This window comes from Metopolophium dirhodum, chromosome 8, assembly GCF_019925205.1.
Source record: "Metopolophium dirhodum isolate CAU chromosome 8, ASM1992520v1, whole genome shotgun sequence".
Lineage (NCBI taxonomy): Eukaryota > Metazoa > Arthropoda > Insecta > Hemiptera > Aphididae > Metopolophium > Metopolophium dirhodum.
Window position 1 is genome coordinate 9,819,061 of NC_083567.1, and position 23,980 is coordinate 9,843,040.

Here is a 23,980-nt window from a genome sequence, read left to right on the forward strand (position 1 = left end):
ATGACTGTAGATACTTGGAAATTTCACTAAATGTTTATATTAGCATTTTCTATACACCATAAAATTTTAAAAATATTTTGACTCTTTTTGAGCTGTTTACAGACATTGTCAGTTTTCAATTTTTTAGTTTTTTTTTCTATAAATATCAATAAAATTTTATTTGTTGGGTAAAAAAGTGTGAATATTTAATATAAAGCTCCTGATATATAATAGCAGTTGAAAAATATTAAAAATACATAGGCAACATTTTGTTTATAAGCATTTAAAGTTCAAATTTTGACAACATTTATCAAATTTATAATTTATTAACTATTTTGTAGTTAAAAATATATAAAATGTTTAACTTTTATGGCTAAGGATTGAAAATTTAAAACAAGGCTCCACGTAAATAGGTTATATATAAATTACTTTATTCACAATAATATCATCAAATATACTTGGTAATATCATAGGCTGACTGACCGTTTTCGCTCAGAATCGTTTTTCTTATACAATGATATTATATCATTGAATTCAAATTTAACACCATCCATTACAGTGACCCACTTGTAACCTACTGTACAGTAGAGCGACTTCCACTTATCCACCTTTTTATCTTTTGCTGCTTTTTGGTAAGCTGCACCATTTAATTTAATTCGCTTACCAGACATGGTATAGTACTCAATAACATAAATTTAACAAACACAACACTGTTGTCTACCGAAATTGCATCGATACTGTGGTAGTGTGGTCGTCAACAGACGACAGTCGATGATAAGATTACTAAAATGATCCTCAAATACGTATTTTTGCGATTATTATTAGATCATACAGCCCGCATTGCCCGCAACTGCAAACAGGCGACAGCTCTTCGATGTGATTGAGTCACTCGCCGAAAATTAAAAGCTATAAATAACACAGACACACAACTGTGATCCATTTAGTTATTATTGAATCGTTGATAGATAAAATTATTATTGGTATTAATATTTTTAATATAATAATAATTATTTTAAAAATTTAATACGAAATTCGTAACGGAGAACGTATAATATTATAATATGATATATTTTCTAAAAATCTGCCGCCCCTCAAATCACCTTAAAATTGCCGCCCCGGGGCAATTGCCCCCCCTTGCCCCCCGTTAAATGCGGCTCTGGGTGCAGCCGAGGGTTCATGTGCTGCATCTGCAACATTTTTTTTGGGCGGATTGATTGGTCTGTGGTGCAAGTAATAGCCTTATATTATATTAATTTTATAAGTAGGTATATGAAACGGATCTGACCCAATTTTTACATTAAATAATTATTGTTGATTCATTAATGCTGCGTTGCACAAAACACTGTGAACTAATGGTCCCTTAAACAAGATTCAACCACGATTGGTCCATTAAATTTAATAAATTGTTTATGCAATTCAGTAATAATATATTACTTTGTACAATTGTACCTATAAATTACAACTAATAGGTGTCTATTCAATATTCGAATTAGGTGTATTATTATAGCCACTATATAGTAACAATAACACAGTAGACTGCAGTCAACGTACAGTTTATCTTAAACAATTAATAATTTTGGTGGCTCAACATTAATTTGGCTGCTTTATTCTGTATGCTACATTTACGATTAAAGTCTGCGCACGCGACTCCCCTATATGTACCCAATACCCATACTATATTCAGGGGGGGGGGGGCTAGAGGCCACCCCCCAAACTTTATTTCTAAACAATTTTATACTATTAAAAACAAAATAACAAAATAAAATCATAGACATTTTCTGAAAATTATGACTTCCCCCTAACCATGTCTCTGGAGCCGCCCCTGACTATGTTCGAATTAATTATATTATCTGCTGAGTACCCAAAATGTGTCATACACTAATACCTAGGTACTCACGCGTAAGACCAGATTAGGGGGGGGGAATGGTCACCGGACCTCGATAGTAAGAATTTATTTTGGAGCCAAAAATCTGTTCATTACTTTCTCATTATAAGCTATAACACTGCATAAATTAGGTACTTAAAAAAAAATAGATGGATCATTTAGCGTGGAAAAATGCTTGTAAATTATAATTTATAAATAAAGTGATACCATATTCTTTATTTATTGCTATGTACCTATAATACCTATATATATATTTATTATAACAGGTAGGTAGTAGGTACCTAATATTAAATAATATATACATTATTATTTTTTTTTCGTACTGGGCCCTCATTTAAAACTTTAGAAAATAAAATACCGCACCAGATGTTTCGTCGAAAAATAACTGTTACTAGACAGGTCTACTCAAAATTAATATGTGTAGGTATATTATATTATATTTTTTCTATTATACGACGAATGTGGAGAAGACTACGTCGACGACGACTACTACCTGTTATACAGTTTCGTTCCAATTATTTTGTTGGTGATGTTTCAGATATTTGTGTTGTTGTATTCGAACTTTTATTTATATAGTAATCCGAAGAAAAAAAAACAAAACCGGTTTTATTTGCAAACAAATAGCTGCGGTTGTAAAACAAAATATATTCGTTTTTCTAAATAATCACGATTAGATTATGATTACCTACCAATTATATTTAAAACATTGAATATATTTTTCTGTAAACCATAGAATCTAATAGGTAATTATTATGTAAAAGTGATTATTTAGAACAGCGAATATAGTTGACTATATTATACAACCGAAGCTGTTTGTTTGCAAATAAAACCAGTTTGTTTTCTTCCTCAGATTACTATATAAAAATAAAGACTCGTATATGTATACTGACACAAACATCCACCAACTGAGTACTGACCAATAAAACTGTATAATGAGTATGGGTAGTAGTTTAACCGGGCGAAATGTTTTTAATTACCTTCTCGTCCACCGACGACAGTGTACCTACTGTTCGGAACTTCAGAATCTGTGCTGTCGGCGATGATGGTGGTTCGGGCAGGGATCGTGTTTAGTGTCGTGGTGCAGATTCCTGACCTGGTATATATATTACGGACTGGTCGGTTATATGATTATTAAAAAGTTATAAGTACTTAAATTAAGGTTGGTCGAGACCTACTTAAGTATAAGCATTTTATTTAGTTATTATCACAATTTTTTTAATGACCAAAATTAGCTTAAGCAATAATTCTTAAGCATCGACTATGTCACTATGAATACGGCCCTTATACTTTATAGGCTCCGTAAAAAGCATAGGTAGGCAAGTTGTATTTATTGATATTTAAACGAAGTGTAATAGTTTTATTTATTTTTAATAACTGTAACAGAATTCTACGGTAATTCCGGCATTGACTCAATAGTTAATAACAACATTATATTATATGATATAATTTATAAATTTAGCCAATTTAGGACTCTGAAATTATTTTATTTGCATGTTTTTTTGGTCCATATTTAAATGCCCTAGTAACTACCCAAAAATGCTTTAAAAAATAGCCAAAAAATGCATTTTACCAACACTAATGTCCTAAAAATGACCATAAAATTGTTTCTTGAACATATCCATTACATATTTACATTGACTATAAGTACACTTGCAATTCTCAACTATAGACCTATAAACAAACTTATATAGTATTTAGGTCTATGCTGGAAAAGCAGATAAACTTCCTACCACTTTATATAGATATTATTATATTAGACTTAGAAGTTTTTAAATTTCTAAGTAAAAATTTTTTTTTTTTTTGATTATATATTTCTCAGGTTATTCTTAATATTTGTTTCTGTATTTACAAACAAATTTTCTGTAAAATATAATATATTATTTAACTGCATAAACTGTTTATCTAATAAAAATAATAAGTTATATTATATATTTATATAATTTTGCATTACGTATGACAAACAAGAATATTTTCATTACAATTAATAATGAATAGTTTTATATCAATAATAATATTTTAATACATAGGTTTCATCATAAATTTAAAAACAACTACTTATAAAAATATTGTAAGTAGTTACAATAAGAAATCTGTAGTATATAACGACAAAGTTTGTAGGTAGACTAATTGCTAAACAAATAAAAATATAGAATTTAATTATTTCAGAAACATAACATAAATAATATAACAAATAATAATAATAATAATAATAATAATAATAATAATAACATATATTTAAAAAAAAATATATGGGAGCTCTAACAGACTAGAAAACAATGTAAATATACAAAGTTACAAGCAACAGTATAATAATAAAATAATAATAATCATAATTATAAATGAATTGTTCCAATATTTTTGATCTTATTTATCAATATTTATTTTTCTAAATATAGTAAAAAGTACTATTGCAGTAGTTTAATAATATGGAATGCATTATCAGCAAAATACAAATAAAAATGTGCAGACTCTGTTTAAGATTGGTAACTTTTTTAATGGCATAAGTAACATATGCAACATTACTTAATCATTAATATGGCATTTCATCACTTTTTTACAAAATAATAATAAAAGTAACAAACAAAGCTCATGTAAAAATATTGCAATAAATCTTTTTCATTGATTTATAAAATATATATAAGCTCAAAGATCACATCATAGTACAAACTTTTTTCAAGTCAGAATCAAAATCTTGATCAAGGTCCTTAACATCAACAGGGACACGTCCAAACACATTAGGCATATACTGGTTATGACAAAGACCTTCACGTTCGTAAAACAACATGTAAGCTCCACTAGTATCTATTTCACCAGTGACTTCCTAAATGTGAAAAACATTTTATTTAAATTTAATTAATATAAACCAAAATTGAAAATTTTACCTTACAACTACTGTCATTATAACAGTACCATTTTCCATTGGGATTGCAAGCATACGATACGTAATGACCGCCTCCCAGAATTCCAGAGTGACACTGTTTAAAAACAAAACATTTTATAAATCGTATGTTATATTAAAACTAAAGTAAATAATGGAACTTATACCTTTACCGGTTAACTTTTATTGCGACTACCACTGGTTACTAATACTATTGCGTTAAAGTATTTTAAAATAATTTTATAATCCACATGACAAAATTAAATAAGTAGATTTGCCCAACAAAATTTAAGCGTGAGATTATCCAATTCCCTGTTTCGTGCATTTTTACCTAAAAATCTGGGATTTACCATGAAAAGAAAAATGTATGACTTTTTTGTAGAGTATTGACAATAGAATTTTACTGAAGAAATGAATATGTGGGTAATGAATCCAAATTATAATTAGGAAATGTTGTGTAAAATTCTGTAAAATGAGTAAATAGGTATGCGTGTTGCAGAGAATTGGTTTGTTGGCACATGCTTTACACATTAAGTATTATTAGGTAGACCTATTTATATTATTTTTTAACCGATTGAATCTTATAGGCGAAGTGAGAAAAAACCAAACGAACATTTTAATTAATTGCCTATTAACTTTATTTTGCTACTTTTACATATTATTAAATAAATACAACACATACATACACACTAATAATTGCGATAAATGCAATAAAATTTGTTGTACATTTATAACAGTATATATGCCATGAGGTATAATTAGAAATTAGTAATAACTAATAAGTAATATCTAATAACCAACACAAAAGTTTATTTTCTACAATTTTTTTTAGCAAAATTTGTATCTTTTATTATAACTAAATTTTTTTAATGCAATTACAATCCAGACAATTCCAGGGGACTGAGCTTTATATCCGTGAGTCTTATAAGCGGTGTCTATTGTATAACGCAGTGTGGTAGTCAAAATAATAGTTTACCAAAAATTGTATGGGTAGTCATGATCACCAATTTGGCAAGCTTTGAAAAAGCCAAGTGTCCTAACCATGCTCACTGATTTAAGGGGCACAATCACTCCACACACAAATCGCTTCGCCCGTAATATAAATTATTTTAATTTTTTGCTACCTTATTTTATTTTTATTGAATGTGTTTCATTTCATGTATTTGTGATTGTAAACTATACGTAGTCATCATATACACTATTTCACTATAGTATTACAATAGTCGATTACGCTTAACCCACTGATTTTACCGGCTGAATTCCGCGGTTTAACCAGAGATCGACTATTGTAATACAGGCCCCAATTGTTATTCACTGCATTACTATTATAAATTGCATATCTCATCAAATGTCAAATGTCATCAAAATAAATAGATAAAAAAAAATAAAAATCACAGATAAAATAATATTATTTTGAATAACATACCACAACAGCATATAAGTTGTACTTCAAATCTAATGGGTTAAATTCCCCAACTAGTTTATGTTGATGAAAATCTTGTAGAGCTTTATCATCTATTGGTGTACGTAAGAGTGACGTTGACTCTAACCTTTTACGTTGTGAACCTTCCAGTTTGTTTAGGCAACTATTGACATTTGTGAATGGAGCAGCATCATCTAAATATATTATAATTATAAATTTATTAAGAATGAAAATATTGTCATACATTTTTAAGGTTTCTTGTTAAAAAGTTCTGCATAATATTGGGAATACAACTGTTAAATTTTTTTAAAAAGAAAAATTCAATTTTTAATGAAGATAGATCAGTAAACTGTCATTAGTAGAACACTATTTATATTCAGCCATGCGAGGTTAGACGTATTATTTATTTATTATCTCCTAAACAACAATATTGATCGTCGTGACTTGTTAAGTAAGATTGGTTTTGTAACTCATAACTATTCAATTAGAAGCTCAAATTTATTTTTCGTGTCTTTTAAAAAAAAAAAAAATGTGTACCGATTCTTTTTTCTTGAGAGCGCTTATGCAACTTATGCGCTTACGCTATGCAACCTAATTTGTAATGATGTTGATTTTTTTTTTATGTCTCGTGATTGTATCAGAATGAAAGTTTTGTCTTTATTTTCAACGTAAAAACCATTATTATTATACCTTTCACAATTTGTGTACCATACCACCTAATTTAAACCAAAACTTATATTGTACATATTATATATTATTATTATTATTTTTTTCTTTCTGTTATTGGATGTGTAGATTAATATTATATTTTCTTTGTTAAAGGGCTTGTCCCGTAAAATATTAACAAATAAAAATAAAATATTATATTCATTATTCAATCACAATAATGAACAGACTATTTATTTAATCATCCTTTTTTTTTATTACAACATAATATCTAACCTGTATTTAACAACGCAGGTTGTAAATCTTCTTTGTTTGATGGATATTGTTCTCTATAATAAATATAAAATAATCTGTTAAGTGATTAGATCAAAAAATAGTTTTATTTTATTTATACTTACTTTAGATTTTTAGTCGTGTCTTGTAGCTCTTTGTTCCTTAAAACAGTATGTTTTGGAACTGAAGCCAAATAATCTGTTGGATCAAAATCTTTATAAGGGAATTTTACCACTTTATGTGATTTTACCCATTTTCCATTAAGGTACTGAAAACGTTTCAGATGAACAATCTAAGAAAAAAGAAATATTTATATTATGATGTTATAAATATTATATTATATTATATAAACAAACTTAAATAATTCATAATAACTCATAATAACTCACTAAAATTGGAGGTAATCTCCAAATTTGTAATTTTTTAGATGCTAATTGGTGGTCTTGGCATGTAGAACAATAATACTTTTCAGCTTCACTAAGTTGTTCTTCTTTGGTGAATGCTGCAAGGCATGATTCAAGACTTATTGGTTCTGTGTGTGAACACTGAGACTCCCCAATACATTCATGTTCCTATAAATAAATGTTTTTAGTAAATGGATTTAATTCTAAAATAAATTAACTCAGATACTTACAGACTCTTGAGAGGTTTGATACCGTAAATGTAGTGCTGTTGGGTCCCAGTCTATAGCGATATGGTTTGCAGCGAAATTAAAATCAGTATCACAACATAAAATTGTACATCCTCGACAGAAACGATACCAAGGGCACCATGCACAAAGTGTTCCTTCTCTATTAACAGCTTTCAGAACAAAAGGAAATTCATAGCCAAGACTGTCATCACTAAAATAATGAAAAATAAATCATTAATAGCGCATATTATATTATATGGTTATTATAGTTTTATACCAGTCCATAGCATGGTTGGGTACTGTAGATTCAGATGGTGGCAAAGGTGATACTAATCTAGCTACTTGTAGCCAAACAGCTTGATAAAGATCTTGATTTGTAGTAGATTCATTACATGGTAATATTATTGGTAAACCAAAAATACTAGGCTTACTTTTATGAGCAGATATAAAATACACATCTTGTCTGATCTAAAAACATTGTAGTATTATTAAATGACAGTTTAACTAATAATTACATAATTAGTTACGGAATGGTTATCTTATACAAAACATATAGTTATTTAACATTTTGTATTGAATATATCTAACCTAGCCATAAGAGCCTGTCAAGTGGAATTGGTGTCTTCCATAACTAACATGTTACGGTAATTATGTTATATGGAAAATAATGTTATTGACCAAATACATAGGAAATTATCATTAGAAAGTATATAAATCAGATATTCATATGAATCCCAAATAATAACAATTGAAAAAAAATGTAGGTTTAAAAAAATAGATTATTATTACATATATCACAACTTATTTGTTTTTACAAGAATTACTTCCATGACATTTACTGTTATACAGCTTGTCAGCCTTCCGGCAGGAATAGTGTTTATTGTTCCAACCAGTCTTGTAATGGCAATGCTGGTACCCTCGAGGGTCCATAACAGTGTTGAACAGTATCTTGTACCCAAATATAGTTATAAGTAGTATCAAGTATTTTATATTGCTATACATTTTTAGACAATGTAAGTACGTAACGAGTATTTCATAAAAAATGTCTATTAAAAGATACTCAATTGGTACTTTAAAACATTAATATTTTAACGACTAGTATTACACTCAGGATAGGTATGTAATGGTTGTATGGCCACCCTACTATAGAGCCATAGAACATAATATTCTATGATAGAGCTATAGCCGGTATATACAAAATAAAGTAAATGAATATCCCTGACTATTATTTATTATGACACATTAGAACTAAAACATAACATACCAAAATTACCATAATCCAATACCTAGTACCTTTAATAGTAATAAATAATACTATAGTACTATATTAGTATAATAGTAATATAAGTAGGTACAATACTCTACAGACAAGTATCTAGTATTGCAATACTGATTTTTAAGTATTTTACCCATCCCTGCCTGTAGAACAACTAAATTCCGGACCACGAGAGAACTAATTTCTGCGCATTTAAACTGATAATGGTTTACCTGAACCTCATTCTTTTAGTCACACACAAACAATATAATCATAATTTATAAATCCCATATCAAATTAATCTTCTTATTACGATCAACATTTCCTATTTTATATGGTTATTTACGTGATTCACTATAAAATATCAATAATTGAGGAAATAGCAGTAAATAACATGATATTCCAAAGTAACAAAATTTACCATAACATATACAAATAGAATAAATACTAAATATTAAATAATAATGAAAGTACTACACTGCTCATCACGGTATTTTTACAATTTATTTAACTTCTCAAAACCCTTATCTGTTTTCACAAACAACTATTATAAGATTTATTAAGACATCAGATTCAATTGTGACCAACCTCTAAATCATATTGACTCAACTTAGGATTGAAGATATTCAAATTGGATACCGGTATAACAGTTTTAGAGCCGATATACCAATCAAAATATATTTGATGTATACTGAAAAAACATTCAACCCTAGCTCGAGTAGTGCCTATTTTAATCATACCAAATTAAGTTTATTATTTAATTTATATTTTTTTAGATTAATTATTATTTTTTTTAAAATTAAATTAGGTTCATATTTATTATACCTATCTTTTGTAAAAATTTATGCAAAATGAGAAAAAAATTCTATTTTTCTTAAATTGTTATTTATTTTGTAAATAGTTATTTTAGAATTTAAACGAACAAATGAAATGTAAAATTAAGTGAAAAATAAAATATTAATAGTAATAATTATTAAAATAGTATAATTACCATTTTCCGGTGCAATGCTACAACATAATTTGGAGTTTGATGGATGATATCACCACTATCAGTCAAACTAAAACTGCTAGCACTGCAATTCCCACTGTCTGCCATTGTGGTAGGAATAGGTTCTTCTAAATTAATATCTGTGTCCATTTGAGATCCACCAATACTCTAAAAATAATAAATACTATATAAATACTAAAATTTAAACATAAAATAAAATATATTTAACAAACAAAATTACATCGGTATTATCAGTTGTTGATATGTCTTCATTTATACTACTGGTACGATTGCCATTTGATTGCACTAAAGAAAATGATAAAATTAAAATATCCGTAGTAGTCAATGATTGAATTATTAAATAAAGGGTGGCAGTCACTATTTAAAAAAAAACATTTTCATTATCCCCATACTATTTTTCTATACCTGAACGAAAACACGGAATAAAAATGATGAAACTCATGAAAGTAATAGATTTTTAGTTAAGCCTATTTTAAATATGCATAAACAATTTTAAGGTATATAAAAAGTAGGCATTTAATTTTTTTTTTTTTAATTCAAGTACTAGCCAATCTTTAGTGTTTATAATTTTAAAGTTGACATTCTATTGCCTATGAACGCATAAATTAATATACTCGGAAAAAGCCAGTAAGTTTTTAATTAAATAATATACGGTATTTAGAATTTGCCATTAAAAATGTTACCTAATGTATTTCCTGGTCTAACAGTTCGTTGTATAGTGGTAAATGTTTGGGCAGCTTCTCTCTGAGTACCAGATTTAATTGAACAAATGGATGAACGCTCCTCATCACCAGACACTTCTGAACCAGGACCAACTGATGTAGGTGGAGGTAGCTCGTATGCATACAATAAGCTTCCAGGTTTCACTTTTTGTTCATCAACAATAATATTCTAACAATACATATTAAATTTATATCGGAATGTTACACTTATTTGTTATATAAATTGTAATAACTAACTTTAATTTGTGCTCCGATTATTTCAGCAAGTTTTAAATTATTAGCAGAGATACCACTTAATGAAGAAAGTTTTGATTTAACAACAGAATGTTTGTCGTCAGCATTCATCCGTAGACCATATTTAACAGGAACTGTTCCATCCAATTTAATCACTAATAATTGTATAGCAATATTAATATTAATTTTCTAAATTAAATATGTTAAGTTACAATAGATTAGTTCTTTGTTTGACTTATTTTAGTTCTAGACTTAAAATATTTATTTTAAGCTATTAGAAAATATGCATAACATAACTATACAAAAGTTGTAATAATGTCAATTTTTTTTTGTAATAACTCTAACAGTTAGGCAATTTTTAAAGTTAAAATAAACATATTTTATAAGAAAATGTATAGAAGATAAACTTTGTTTGAACTAAATTAAACAATATAGGTAATAAAATAAATTACCAATAACTTGAAGACACACATATGATTCCATCGGTAAAGGCAATGATAAATAATTAAACGGATCAAATCGAACAGACTCATGGCCACATTTTTTACAAGTAACCTTTGATTTTAATTGACCGTGAAATAAGTCGACCACAATTGATTTATTTCTCACAATATGATTTTCCCATGCCTATTAAAAATAAAGAACAATTAAATAATAAGCTTTATTTTTATTTTTCAGATATATTATATAAAAAAAAAAAACCAAATAATACTAATAAGAGACAAACCTCTTCTGCAACCGTGACATCGGGTCTACCTTCACTATCTGTTAATTCAGAATAAGGTTTCCCATGTACTCGATTCAGATCTTCATGTAAACCATCTAATAAGAAGGCGAGTAGTTCTTGAGAATCATGTTGTTGAAAACCATTAAAACGTGGTGCATACTTTCCAATTGTCCACTGTAAATAAAAACATTGATCCATTAATTTTGTATTTGCAAAATTACAACAAAATTAATTTACTCTTAATTTAAGAGGTGCTATAGTTTTAGCGGTTCCTCTCCAAATTTCATGAATTAGATCACCATAACGTTTTGCTATACATCCTTTCATTCCTAATGGGTTACTTCTAGAAAATTAACTGTAATGATTAATCAATTTAATTTAATTTAATAAATAAAGAATACATACCGATTTAGTTCATAGAGATGCATATCATTGATGAAATATTGTGTAAGAAGTCTAGTATTGCTTACACACTGTAACGCAGCATTCATAAAACAAGTATTACCTAAATTGTTAAGACCTGTAGCTCCTTTTTCAGCAGGTACTATGAAAAATATTTTAAATTACATAAAATTAATTTAAACATAACTGTATTATTATTTGGTGGATTATACTAATGGAAACTGTTAATAATAATACATATTTAAAAATAATATTGTATCATACAATATGCGTTTCTGTTAACAATGTTTAAATACATACCTGCCATCCCGAAGATGGCAAGTTTCTCTCGTTATAGTGGTGCATATGAACTTAAACAATGTTAACTTTAACGCTTGCATTCGAGTGAAATGAGAGAAAATTGGAGTAAGTACTTACATTGTTTACATTTATCACCAGAGTTAATAGAGAGAGAACCAATTTCTTCGGGCCATGTCAAATCTTTGTTTCTTATTTCTATAATTATTTGATCTTCATCACATACACCTAGTTCTTCTAAAGTTTGGTCTTCATCTTCAATTAATACCATATTATTCTACATGGACAAAAAATATCAATATATATTGATATAAATCAGTCATTTCATTATTCAAATATACAAACCTCATCATGAAAATGCCATAGCCTCATATCTTCTGCTTTTAATTTCAGTCTAATACAAAGAAAATCGTACACGTGTTTAACAGTTGATAGCTTGCTGAAAGATGCAGTGTATGCAAGGTATCGTCGTGGCATAGAATTTACTAAATTTGATACATAATTGTAACCAGTAGAACCTTAATTAAATAAAGTATTCAAAATTATTATTGATATAAATTACAATTAAAAGAAATGTTACTATGTTATAAATTACTTAATGCTGCTGCACCATAACCTCCCACTAATCCTGACCATGATCCTGTATTAGGCGTAGGTGCTCTAGCTACATTAGAATTAGCACCTGACCCATTACTCAAGGTACCATTATGATGTTTTAATAGCCTTAAATTTAATGGGTACAGTTCTAACTCAGTTTCTCCTGAACCTCGACTAGATTGAATTACCTACAAAGTCAATAAATCAATTAATAATAATATTAATAACAATTTTATTATTTTAAGTTGCCTTTTGTAACAGGATTTTTCTAATAATTAAAAGTTTTTTACCTGTCTAGGAAGTGCAGGTGAACCTCTATACCACTGTACAAGTGCTTTCCATAAAGAGTTTGGAACCAACTGAAAATCTCTACCACGTAGCAGCATATTTCGTTTTAGTTGACCTCCTTCACCTGTCAATGATGTTACTTTTGTGGTTGGCACAGACACGAGACAGGAATTGTTTATTGGACCCGGTTTGCTAAGACTAACTTTTCTACTCATGATTGGGGATTGAGTTGGACTAAAATAAATTATAACAATCATTTAAAAAATAAACTAAAATTGTAAATACTAAATTGTTTTTACAAGATTAAATACTAACGATTCTTGCAAAGACGAATAAGAAGTAATTGAACCAACTCGTCGATGGCCACCAGTACTAGGATCCAGAGTAGTTATTCCAGTCACAACCACCTATAAATAAATAAAAATCAATTGACATTATGAATTTTGATTACCTTATTTAATTTTAAAATATTATGCATACCGATGATATATCAAGAGCAATACTGTTTTCAAGAGATGATTGCGATTTTTTTGATGTAAGTTTTAAGCTTGATGTTTTTGAAAAAGAACTAGTACTTTCAAAAGAACAATAGCTAGACATTTCCCCACCATTCTGAAATCAATAATTTAATTGTAGACACATGTGAAAAAGGATATGACATATTTTCCTTATCAGCTTTACCTTATAAGTATTTGAAACATAATCATTCCAATTTCGCCACCAATCTATTGAAATTAAATACCATAGCTGACCAACAGCTAAGCCTCTGCGTTCTTCACGTTCTAACCAGCCTTTTACAATTTCTCCCTCCTCAACCCGTGATATAGGTCTCAAACCAAACACAATATGGCAAACCTATAACATTTTGCTATAAATATTAAGCTACTAATTTAGATAGAATCAATTTACTTGGAAAATTAAATTTAAAAAATCCATTGGTAATGAATTGTGAACAGTCCACATCAAATATTCTCCAATTGCAAGACCTTTGTCAGTAGAACGTTTGATTAAATCAGATACAATAATTTCTTTTACTGAAAAATTTACAAAACAAAAGACATTTTAATAACATAAGTCAACAAATTAATCATGAATAATACCTGATTCGTCAGTAGCTGCTTTATTCTGAGTTGCTATATTATCTTCACATATGAAAAGCATAACATCAACCATTTTAGAAATTTCATCTCTTGATAAATATCCATCCTGATCAGTATCAAATACTTTAAAACAAACTAATAAAAAAAAAATATGATAAAACAATTTAGACCGACACATAGCACCTAAATTAACAATATTTTAATTTGTAAGAATACAATTATAACATACATTTTTGTCGTTCAGTTAAAGGTCCTCTACAAGCAGCTGATATACCACAAGCCATTTCTTTAAAATCTATATGACCATCCATGTTCTCATCAAAAGCAACAAACAAACCAGAGCAAACATTCAATGGCATTGGAGGACTTATCAAAGGTATCAAAGTTTTTAAATCTAATTTGCCTGAAGAAGATTCACCTTTTACAGACCAGTAACATTTTTCTAATTCAATGATATCTGTTTCTTCCACTAAAAAAAAAAGTAATGCCTTATGAAGTCAGGTTAAATATATATTTAGATTAGGAATAATTAAACAAATCCTCCCTTGTCGTCAGTTCAATATAAAAAAAAGTTCTGTGTATTATACAAAAGTAAGCAAAAATGATTATTTTTTCTTGATTCTAGAATTTGAAATCCTTAAAAAGTAACAATCAACAAACTTGTAATTACATACATTAAAATTGTAGCAATATTTAAAAATAAAGAATTAATTAAAAATACTTGCTTGATGGAACTCATTATCTTGAACATTAAATTTAAGGACATACATTTGTATTATATTTTTATAACAATGCATGTTATATTTACTAACAAAATTCTAATGCTGACTTAAACTTTGTTTATGAAATAGCTTTTACTTAAAATATTTATGGGTTATGATTAAAAATGTGCTTATTAACTTCTTTCTGTTATTTTTAACTAAAATACATTAGACACTTACGATGAGTTACACCGGCAAGGGTTTGATAGAAAGTTGGCATTTCTAATTCATTACTAAGAGATACTGAACATGGTTTTGACAGTAACCATCGACTCAATGATGTGGCATCAGGATGTCTTGTTAACCAGGATCTAAATTCATCATAATTGACACGATCTTGCTGAAAGTTTTATCATTGCAAATTAAACAAATATTTAGACATGTGAAAAAAAATATAACTTACTTCTGAAAATAAGAATTGAACATGTTCTGGTACAAAAATACACTCAGACCCTTGGATAAGTCTTTGAAATTCATCTCGTAAAATAACATTTTCACTTTCATTGGAATATAAATTAAATAGAACTGAAAAATGTATAATATAGACATAAATAAACAAATCAAAATATTTTGATTTCTTAAATCAATTACTTACATTTGTATTTTTCTTCATTGGTACCCAGAGTCAAAAGTACCAATCCACAAACTAGATCTTTGAAAATAATGCCTTTTATATTACCACCACAAGCTGAATATATATACTATAAAATATTCCATTATAATAGGTACAGAATATCAATAACTGTGATATTAAAACATACTTCTGCAATTGATAGTGGAACCCCATCACCAAGTACTTCTCTAATGAACGAATGCTTAGTAATTGCTCCATTTACTGGTGACAGTCTTTTAAATGCTTCTCTCAGTCTCTTTATTTCTGAATCGCTGACTGAAATACACGCAAATATTTTCAAATAAACATGATAATACTACAAAAAAATATTGATAGTTAATTATAGTATGCCAGTACTTCTTTTAATTGCATCCTCATAAGTTATGCAGCTCGGTTTCGAATCTTTAGCTCCCATGTTGTTAGATTTATTGCCCGAACTAGTAGTTGCGTGACGCAAACTGTTTTCCTGGCGAGTGCATTTTGCGTCGATTTATTTTGTTGTCCATTCAAACAGCAGCCCAACAGTCACCACATTGTTCGAATGCGAAAATCGCAATTTTTCAATGAACAGAACTGATAACAAAAAACAAAACGACATGAATTATTATCCGCCATTACTCTTCTAGGTGATAAAAAAAAAACCAACGAGTAGTTTATTTTATTCTTTTTTTTTTAATTCGACTAACTGATATTATGTGCTATTATTTGGAATCGGTTTACAATTAATACGAACGTATTATGACGTAGAAAATCGCGTAATTACATCGTCGTGTTCGGGAAAAAAAATCTGTTTTCCGAACAACGACTATAATTTGTTGTCGTTATTGTTGTTGTTGTTATTGTTGTTGTCGTGATCGTTATGTAACAAATGAGGTCGGGACGAGTGCGCGGGCCCTCAAACGGACAGATCGAGAAATTAATAATGACTATTGACTAAATAAACGACGACGAGGGCGAAAAGCTCACTTATTAGTTATTGGTGTAGTACATGTACATGTTATGTTATTATAATAGATAACAACATTTCATGGCCAAATAATAATAAGAGAGACATGCTCGCGAGATAATAAACCCACGTCATGTGTTGCCCGGTGGTGTGGAGCGGGAAATAAATATTCATGGAGGAGACGATGGATGAATCGATCGGTGCGACTTTGAGTACGCCGTTCGGCGAGGACGGTAGTTATTGGTAATTATAATAATCTCATACGTTAAAACACTTAAAAACGCTATTAATATTATATAATCGTCATTCGTCTGTCCACTCTGTCCGGTCCATATTTTGTGGCTTGTGCGCAATAATAGAAAATTTTTTTCATTTTTTATTTATTAGTTATTAGGTATACCTACTTAGTACTTACGACAACTGCAGCCTGCGGGCCACTGCAGTTTTCGTATTATATTTTGCGATTAGAGTTATTATAGTTATTACTTATTGCGTCTTCGAGCATAATATAAATATATAATAATATTACGGTGATTTACGCCTTAATCTGTGGGATACCAATTAAAGATTTATTGTCATTTCGTTGCCGCAGAAATGTATTTACCTATCTATACCTAATACAGGGCGTTTCAAAAAGAACCGATTTACCAGAGTAACGGCTGGCACCCACGGGACAAAAATGTCTTATGCCGGATTGCACAAAACATTTAATGAATCAATAGTGAGATAATGGTCCCTTAAACAAGATGTAGTGGCCCGTGATTGGTCCATTACATTTTTAGTGAACCATTAAATTTAATAAATTGTTTATGCAACCCAACATTAATCTTTCACACAGCCCCAGAGAAAGAAGTCACATTGTGTGAGGTCTGGTGATCTTGAGGGGCAGGAATTGAGATGCTGGTCCTATAAGTTACCTGTACGACCTATCCGGTTATTTGTGTGAATTAAGAGGCTGTGTATACTTCACGGTGCCAATGTGGAGGAGTTCGACCCTAGGAGAGATAACGCCTAAATATTGTTCATGTTGTCCACATTGAACATTTGTAAGGGGATTCATGAAATAAATTTACTTTTTCTGTACCATTTTTCAGTAAAGATATACAGTCGTTCAAAATTCATGCATCTTTTGGAAACGTCTAACGTACATTTAGAACACCTTTTATAGTAGGTATTATATCCAGAGTCATATATTTTATGCAAGGACGAATGGGATATTTGCACTGGGCCCTCTCATAAGAGCCCTCCCCCCCCAGACTTCAGGCATATAAAATTAATTGTATATCTTTTTATCATACTTTGGGTCTTGGGAAAACAAAATAGATTTGGAATCACTAAGGAACCCAGACCAATGTGCGACTCATGCAACATGCCCCTATCAATTGAACACATAATCATCAACTGCCCCAAATTTGCATCTTCGCGTCATCTTCTCAAAAATCCCACATCACTCGAAGAAGCCCTCAACCAAAACAACATCGCCAATATTTTCAATTTTTTTAAAGTAATTGGTTTAGACGATAAACTATAAATTTCATGTATACATCATAATATGTTTCTTTTCTCTTTTTAATATTGTATAAAACTTTTAGTTTGTACATTTCACTAGGCTAATAATCTTTGTAATTGAAGCCTATAAAAAAAAAAAAAAAATAAATAGATTTGGATTTTACTTGGATATTTTGGAGGGTTATAAAGTATAATGAGATTTCCCTGAGACGACCTTAATCAATTTTGCCGACAACAAAATTTAATTGCCCTTATAAATTATCGTCGTAATATTATTATCTTGCGTAGTAATGTGATTACGTATCAGTCGTATTTATTGTATATCTATTGACATTTGTTTATTATTTTTGATAATTTAAAATGTCAAAAAAATAATTAAGTGGTTTAATGAATAGAGAAAATTAAAAAATAAACGTGATAAAGAAACAAAAAAACTACACTGTAGCTTAGATAAATTTAGGTTTAGAACTAGTTTATCTACTATAGCGCACAATCGAAATGTCTGTGAGAGCTGAAATCAAATTTTACTTAAAACATTAAACTTAAAAACATTTAGTTTGATATATAAGTGTAATAAAATATAAATAATAATCAAAAATTGCTTTTTAATTTGTATATTCACTGGAATAAATATTAAACATTAATTTAAACTGTAGTGTACTAGTGTTCTATTGTACCTATATTAAATAATCAAATTGTTGACAATACAATTGTATTCTATGATCCAACTACTCATATAGTCATATACGAATATACGATATACAAGCAACTAATTACATACAACATTAATTTAAAAATACATTTTACTTTAGTATTGAAGAAAATAGAGAGGGACAATTTGGGGCCCAAAATTGTAAATTATACTGGGGCCATAAAATGGTAAATCAGGCCCTGATTATATCCCTGCAGTTGTGTCAGTCGGACGGACGGTCCGCTTGTAACAGTAAATAATAGCAATTATTGCGATTGTATTAATACTTTATTAACCGCGGACTGCGCGTGGTTCAAGCCAGTGTTAAAAAATATCAAAACATGAGCATTCTATACATCGGATCATATAGTATCCAATATTTAAAAAAACAGGTAAGTATCAAAATATAAAGGTTACCGAATAAATATTTTTAAATTGTATAATATTGAATTATATTTTATTGCGTTGTATTAAAATTCGTTTATAAACCGTGAATTTAGCACGCTCGAAGAGTAAGCTTTCTGCTTTCCTACTTGTTTTTTTTAATATTGTAGATAAATTGTTGTAATTGTATAATATAAGTTATTACCCATAGAATAATAATTAGTGTATCTATTGCTATATGATAATATTATCATTCAGTATTTTGATGATTTTTTAGAAGAAAGAAAACTGTTTTAATATCATTAATAGAATTAATAGAAATTGTATTAAAATATCAGCAAACGAATTGATTAAACTGTATACAAATGGAAAAATTTAACTTTATAAAATGTTAACTAAATATTAAACAAAATGTATACAATTCGTACGAGAGTAAATGACTGGTGAGTGGTGAGATTTACATTTTACACTTTTTCAATGTTGGTGATTAGTGATTACTATTTACTAGGTGCCAGGTGGGTAACTAAAATAAATATTATAGCAACAGATAAACAGTGATAATATATTTATAAATGTATAGGTAGTGATGTGTTTTCGACGTCAATCATAAGTAATATAGATACAATATATTAGATAATAGTTCTGAGTACCTATATAAATGTATAAATATATGTTAACAAAAAATGTGTATTTAATAATAACGGTACGGTACGCGTATCGTTATCAACAATACTAATTATTCATTTAAAAGTGAAATCTAGTAAATAATTATGATGAGTAACATTTTCTCAGTTTGTGTTTGAATGCAAATTTTTACTTTCAATTATAATATAAATAGATAGGGAGAAAACATTTTTCCTATTTTCACTTACTATTATTGTAATATTTAAAAATCGATTTTTTTTCATTTTTGGTTGGGAAATTTATAGAATATTCATTTTTCCAACTTCCGAGTACTTTCAACAGTTTCAACCCATATAAGACACCCGTCACCCACCAAACGCTACCGCAGAATACTGATGAAGTCGTGAAGATAATTTCAATATTTCGTAAATCGTAATAATAATCAAGTTATAGTGAGTAGTGACTTTACCATTATTTTGTAGAACGATTGACTAGGTATACAAATATTATGACAAATTTTTAAAAACCTCCTCCCCATCTAAAAATGTTGGGCTACGTTTGCGGTTTGCCCCGTATCTAATATTCTAATGACTAATGATTAATACCTACCTTAAATTACCTAGGCTAAACATATTTATTCATTTGTAGTCTAAAATCGTGTGTATTCGACGACGGCTTATGTGAACATTTAAGAATGATGTAAAAGTGTTATTTCGTTTCATTTGGGCAAAACGAAATAAATTCTAGACTTTGTTTTTTAGTGTTGGATATTATACTAATTTATTACATATTATAATAAATAATAATTCTACTTATTATTATTGTTATCGTATCAACGGCCAACGGGTCGAGTGTTGATTGCCGTCATACTGTCTTAGAGACAATCTGACAATGACATATAGAGAAATGAAATAATTTCAACAATCTATACTAATAATTGCGTTTTAATTGCTATACATTACATAATATTATTTATTATAATACAATGTGTAGGATAATGCGCCCGAACTCTGAATGTTACCTACCGTTCCGAATTATACTATTATAGACTTAATAGTATTACCTATAGTATTTGACAATTTGTAGACTGCAATTACCACAATAATTTGTATAGCGTATACGGTATACCTACAGTATAATAAGTACTAACGGAGTATAATCCTCCTCCCTCCCCGAAATTTTTAGGAAGAATTAATTTCTTATGAGATGTATATTTTTTGTCAACAATAATAGAAAACTAAAATATATAAAACTTTGCTCCCACCCACCCCCGCCACCAATTCCAGATCTAAGCATGTCACTGATCATTGTACATATAAAAGTATAATACAATTACACTATATTATTATGAACGCGTTGGTTTTGATTATTAGACTGCGGAGTCAGATCGCTCCGTCCGGCACTATATTTTGTGTACGAGTGTATCGGTACGACTTCACTCAAATATGTCGCGTGGCTGCGTGTATTAGGTACACCGAACAAGCAACATGCCTTTCTGCCTACACCGGCTACACGTATAATAATAATATTATATTAATACGATAATACAAGTAAGCTGGTAAGATTATTATTTATTACATATTTGTGATCGGCGAAACTTGCTCAAGATGGAAATCTATTAATTGAAATCGAAACTAATATTCCGTTTTCGCACAGGTTTCCGTTTTAAAGGGGCGTGTCCGCGAGCGTCTTGGACAAGTATGACGTATATTGGCACTGTAAATAATTATAATATATAGGTACTGCGTATATTGCGAATACAGTAATTATTTGTAATTTTATTATAATTAAAATCTATTAGATATAGAACACTGATGTTTCCTAGATTCAGATTTTTACAGTTTTTAAAATACGAATTCCTATGAATTTATGATATTTGGAGAAAAATCTATCTACTTATCTCCAAAGATTATTTAAGTATCCAAACCCATAATAAATGATGACCTATAAATTAAAAAAAGGTTGTACAAGTTTGGGAGTGTGAACGTGTACTGTGAAGTGACAATAGCACCAATAAACGTATAAACCATTCAAAAGTTTCAAATAATTCGAAAATAGGCTATATATATAGCTATATCAAACAGTGAAATTGTAAGTATATATAGGTACCTACCTACCCAAGTCTGAAGTCAGTCTCTCAGAATTATCAAATGACATTGGGAAATCCTATATTTACGCTTGATACTAAAACCAAACTTTAGTCCAGAATATATATTATAATACAGTTATACACTTAATACGGCTCTTGGTATATACTTTATATAAGTATAAAACCTGCTTTTAATGGTTGTAACATTGCTCACTGACTCACCGGTCTCTACACTGCACGTCTCACATTATAAGTATAGCCATTACTCATTAGATACGGGGGCAATCGCAACCAAACATTTCTGGATGGGGGAGGAGGTTTTTAAAAAACTATCAGAATATTTGTGTAGTTCATCGTTATACTATGATATAAAAATGTCTATAATACCTATTATTCAAACAACTTATACTAATATACATAAAATTATATACCTAACGTATTAATAGGTAACCTAGGTATAACAATATGCAGATCACATAATAATACAACGATTATTAAACTACTTTGATTAACAAGTGGACTTAAAAAGCTTTAAATTGGCTATTATAATTCACTTAATTGAATTTTCATCGCACCAATTCTACATAATATAGAATAATAAACTATAATATATAGATTATGGAATAGGTATACGTATGTATAAATAATAAGTAAGTAATGTATAACCTAACCTAACCTATTGGCTATTGTATAGAGATACTTCCTGCTGGACAATTTTAATGACCTCGGCCTATCACAACATCAGTTAAAAAAAATAAATACACATCGGTACCTATTATACTATACTACAGTACTACAGTACTACTATTCTATAGGGAAATAAGAAATAATACGATATATCTAAATATGTCTATTATACCTACTGATCGCTTTATGAGGATAACATATACATATAATAATTATATTATATAATGTAAACCGTGTTTCCACTATACCGTGCGTGGTGTATACGTTCATGTAGAGACGTAAAGTTGAATGATATGTTCAACTTGCGGCCTGCTCCCTGCAGGTACCTACTATAGGTAACCTGTTGGCTGACGGCTGTTACCGAAATTTTGTTACCAGCTACATTGGCGTACTCATCGTAAGGGGATCATGTGGCTTAAAACCCTCACCATTGGCCGTACTTACCTAAATCGGGTTAAGTATCTAGCTACATTTTAAATATACGAAACAAGACACAGTTCAGTAGTGGAAACCCGATTATAATAGGATTATAGGAATAACTATTATAAGGTACCTATTTCAATTTTTTATTTTGGAAAAATATAATTTAATTTCCAATGCTTATGTGCAATACTTCAAAAATCCAATCAAACGGAGTAGGAGAAAAAACCTGAATATATAATATATAATAATGGAGCGAACCTGTTATATTATAGACGCGTATTAAATTATGTCACAGGAATGTGGTAAATCCTTAAAGTGATTAGACATTTAGAAACATTAAAAATTCGTATAATGTAAGTAATTTAAATATTTTTTTAGTAATAAAATGGGCAATAGTCGTTAAAATAATTAAATTTTAAAAACACTATGTGTTATGTCTAGTCGTGTAGTTATGTGCGAATGTTGACTTCACTATAAATATGGTCATTACTCATTGGTCACTGTTATGTACCTATTTATAATATATATATACATACCTAGTGGGATTGTACCTATATAGTAATGGAGTTTCTATATAATTACCCCACCATAAAGTAGTAAGCAAGGTTTAGCATGTATTACTATGTAAATGGTTTTTAAATTAATATTTACATTACCTACCTACGTATAAAATGCTGATAGTTAATTTGGGTTGAAGTCCATTTTTCCCGCATTTACAGTTAAATAAAAGATATTTAAATACTTCAATATTTGTACATGAAATTAGGTACCTAAGTAATTTGCATTTTAAATTAATTCATTGATAACTCTAAACAGCCTAAACTTGTGATTTTAGAAAAAAACATACCGATTTGTGTTGTGTATAATATTATTCCTATATAATAGTA

At 29.1% G+C, this 23,980-nt stretch overlaps 1 protein-coding gene across 1 annotated transcript; it reads right to left on the reverse strand.

Moving 5' to 3' along the window:
* Nucleotides 1–3,831: 3,831 nt before the first annotated feature.
* LOC132950517 (ubiquitin carboxyl-terminal hydrolase 32) lies at nucleotides 3,832–16,728 on the reverse strand. The gene is made up of 32 exons (XM_061022017.1): nucleotides 16,387–16,728; nucleotides 16,098–16,313; nucleotides 15,889–16,016; nucleotides 15,723–15,828; nucleotides 15,531–15,652; nucleotides 15,308–15,467; nucleotides 14,596–14,835; nucleotides 14,367–14,501; nucleotides 14,176–14,300; nucleotides 13,948–14,121; nucleotides 13,747–13,878; nucleotides 13,582–13,673; nucleotides 13,269–13,500; nucleotides 12,977–13,166; nucleotides 12,727–12,899; nucleotides 12,502–12,658; nucleotides 12,088–12,226; nucleotides 11,920–12,025; nucleotides 11,683–11,856; nucleotides 11,408–11,582; nucleotides 10,959–11,110; nucleotides 10,683–10,890; nucleotides 10,220–10,284; nucleotides 9,982–10,146; nucleotides 8,013–8,203; nucleotides 7,739–7,946; nucleotides 7,494–7,676; nucleotides 7,230–7,396; nucleotides 7,108–7,160; nucleotides 6,169–6,359; nucleotides 4,747–4,839; nucleotides 3,832–4,685 (listed from the first exon to the last, which is right to left on the reverse strand). The coding sequence occupies exons 2-32, from the start codon at nucleotides 16,153–16,155 to the stop codon at nucleotides 4,515–4,517; spliced, it is 4,665 nt and encodes a 1,554-aa protein (XP_060878000.1). The 5' UTR covers nucleotides 16,156–16,313; nucleotides 16,387–16,728; the 3' UTR covers nucleotides 3,832–4,514.
* Between the last annotated feature and the right edge of the window lie 7,252 nt (nucleotides 16,729–23,980).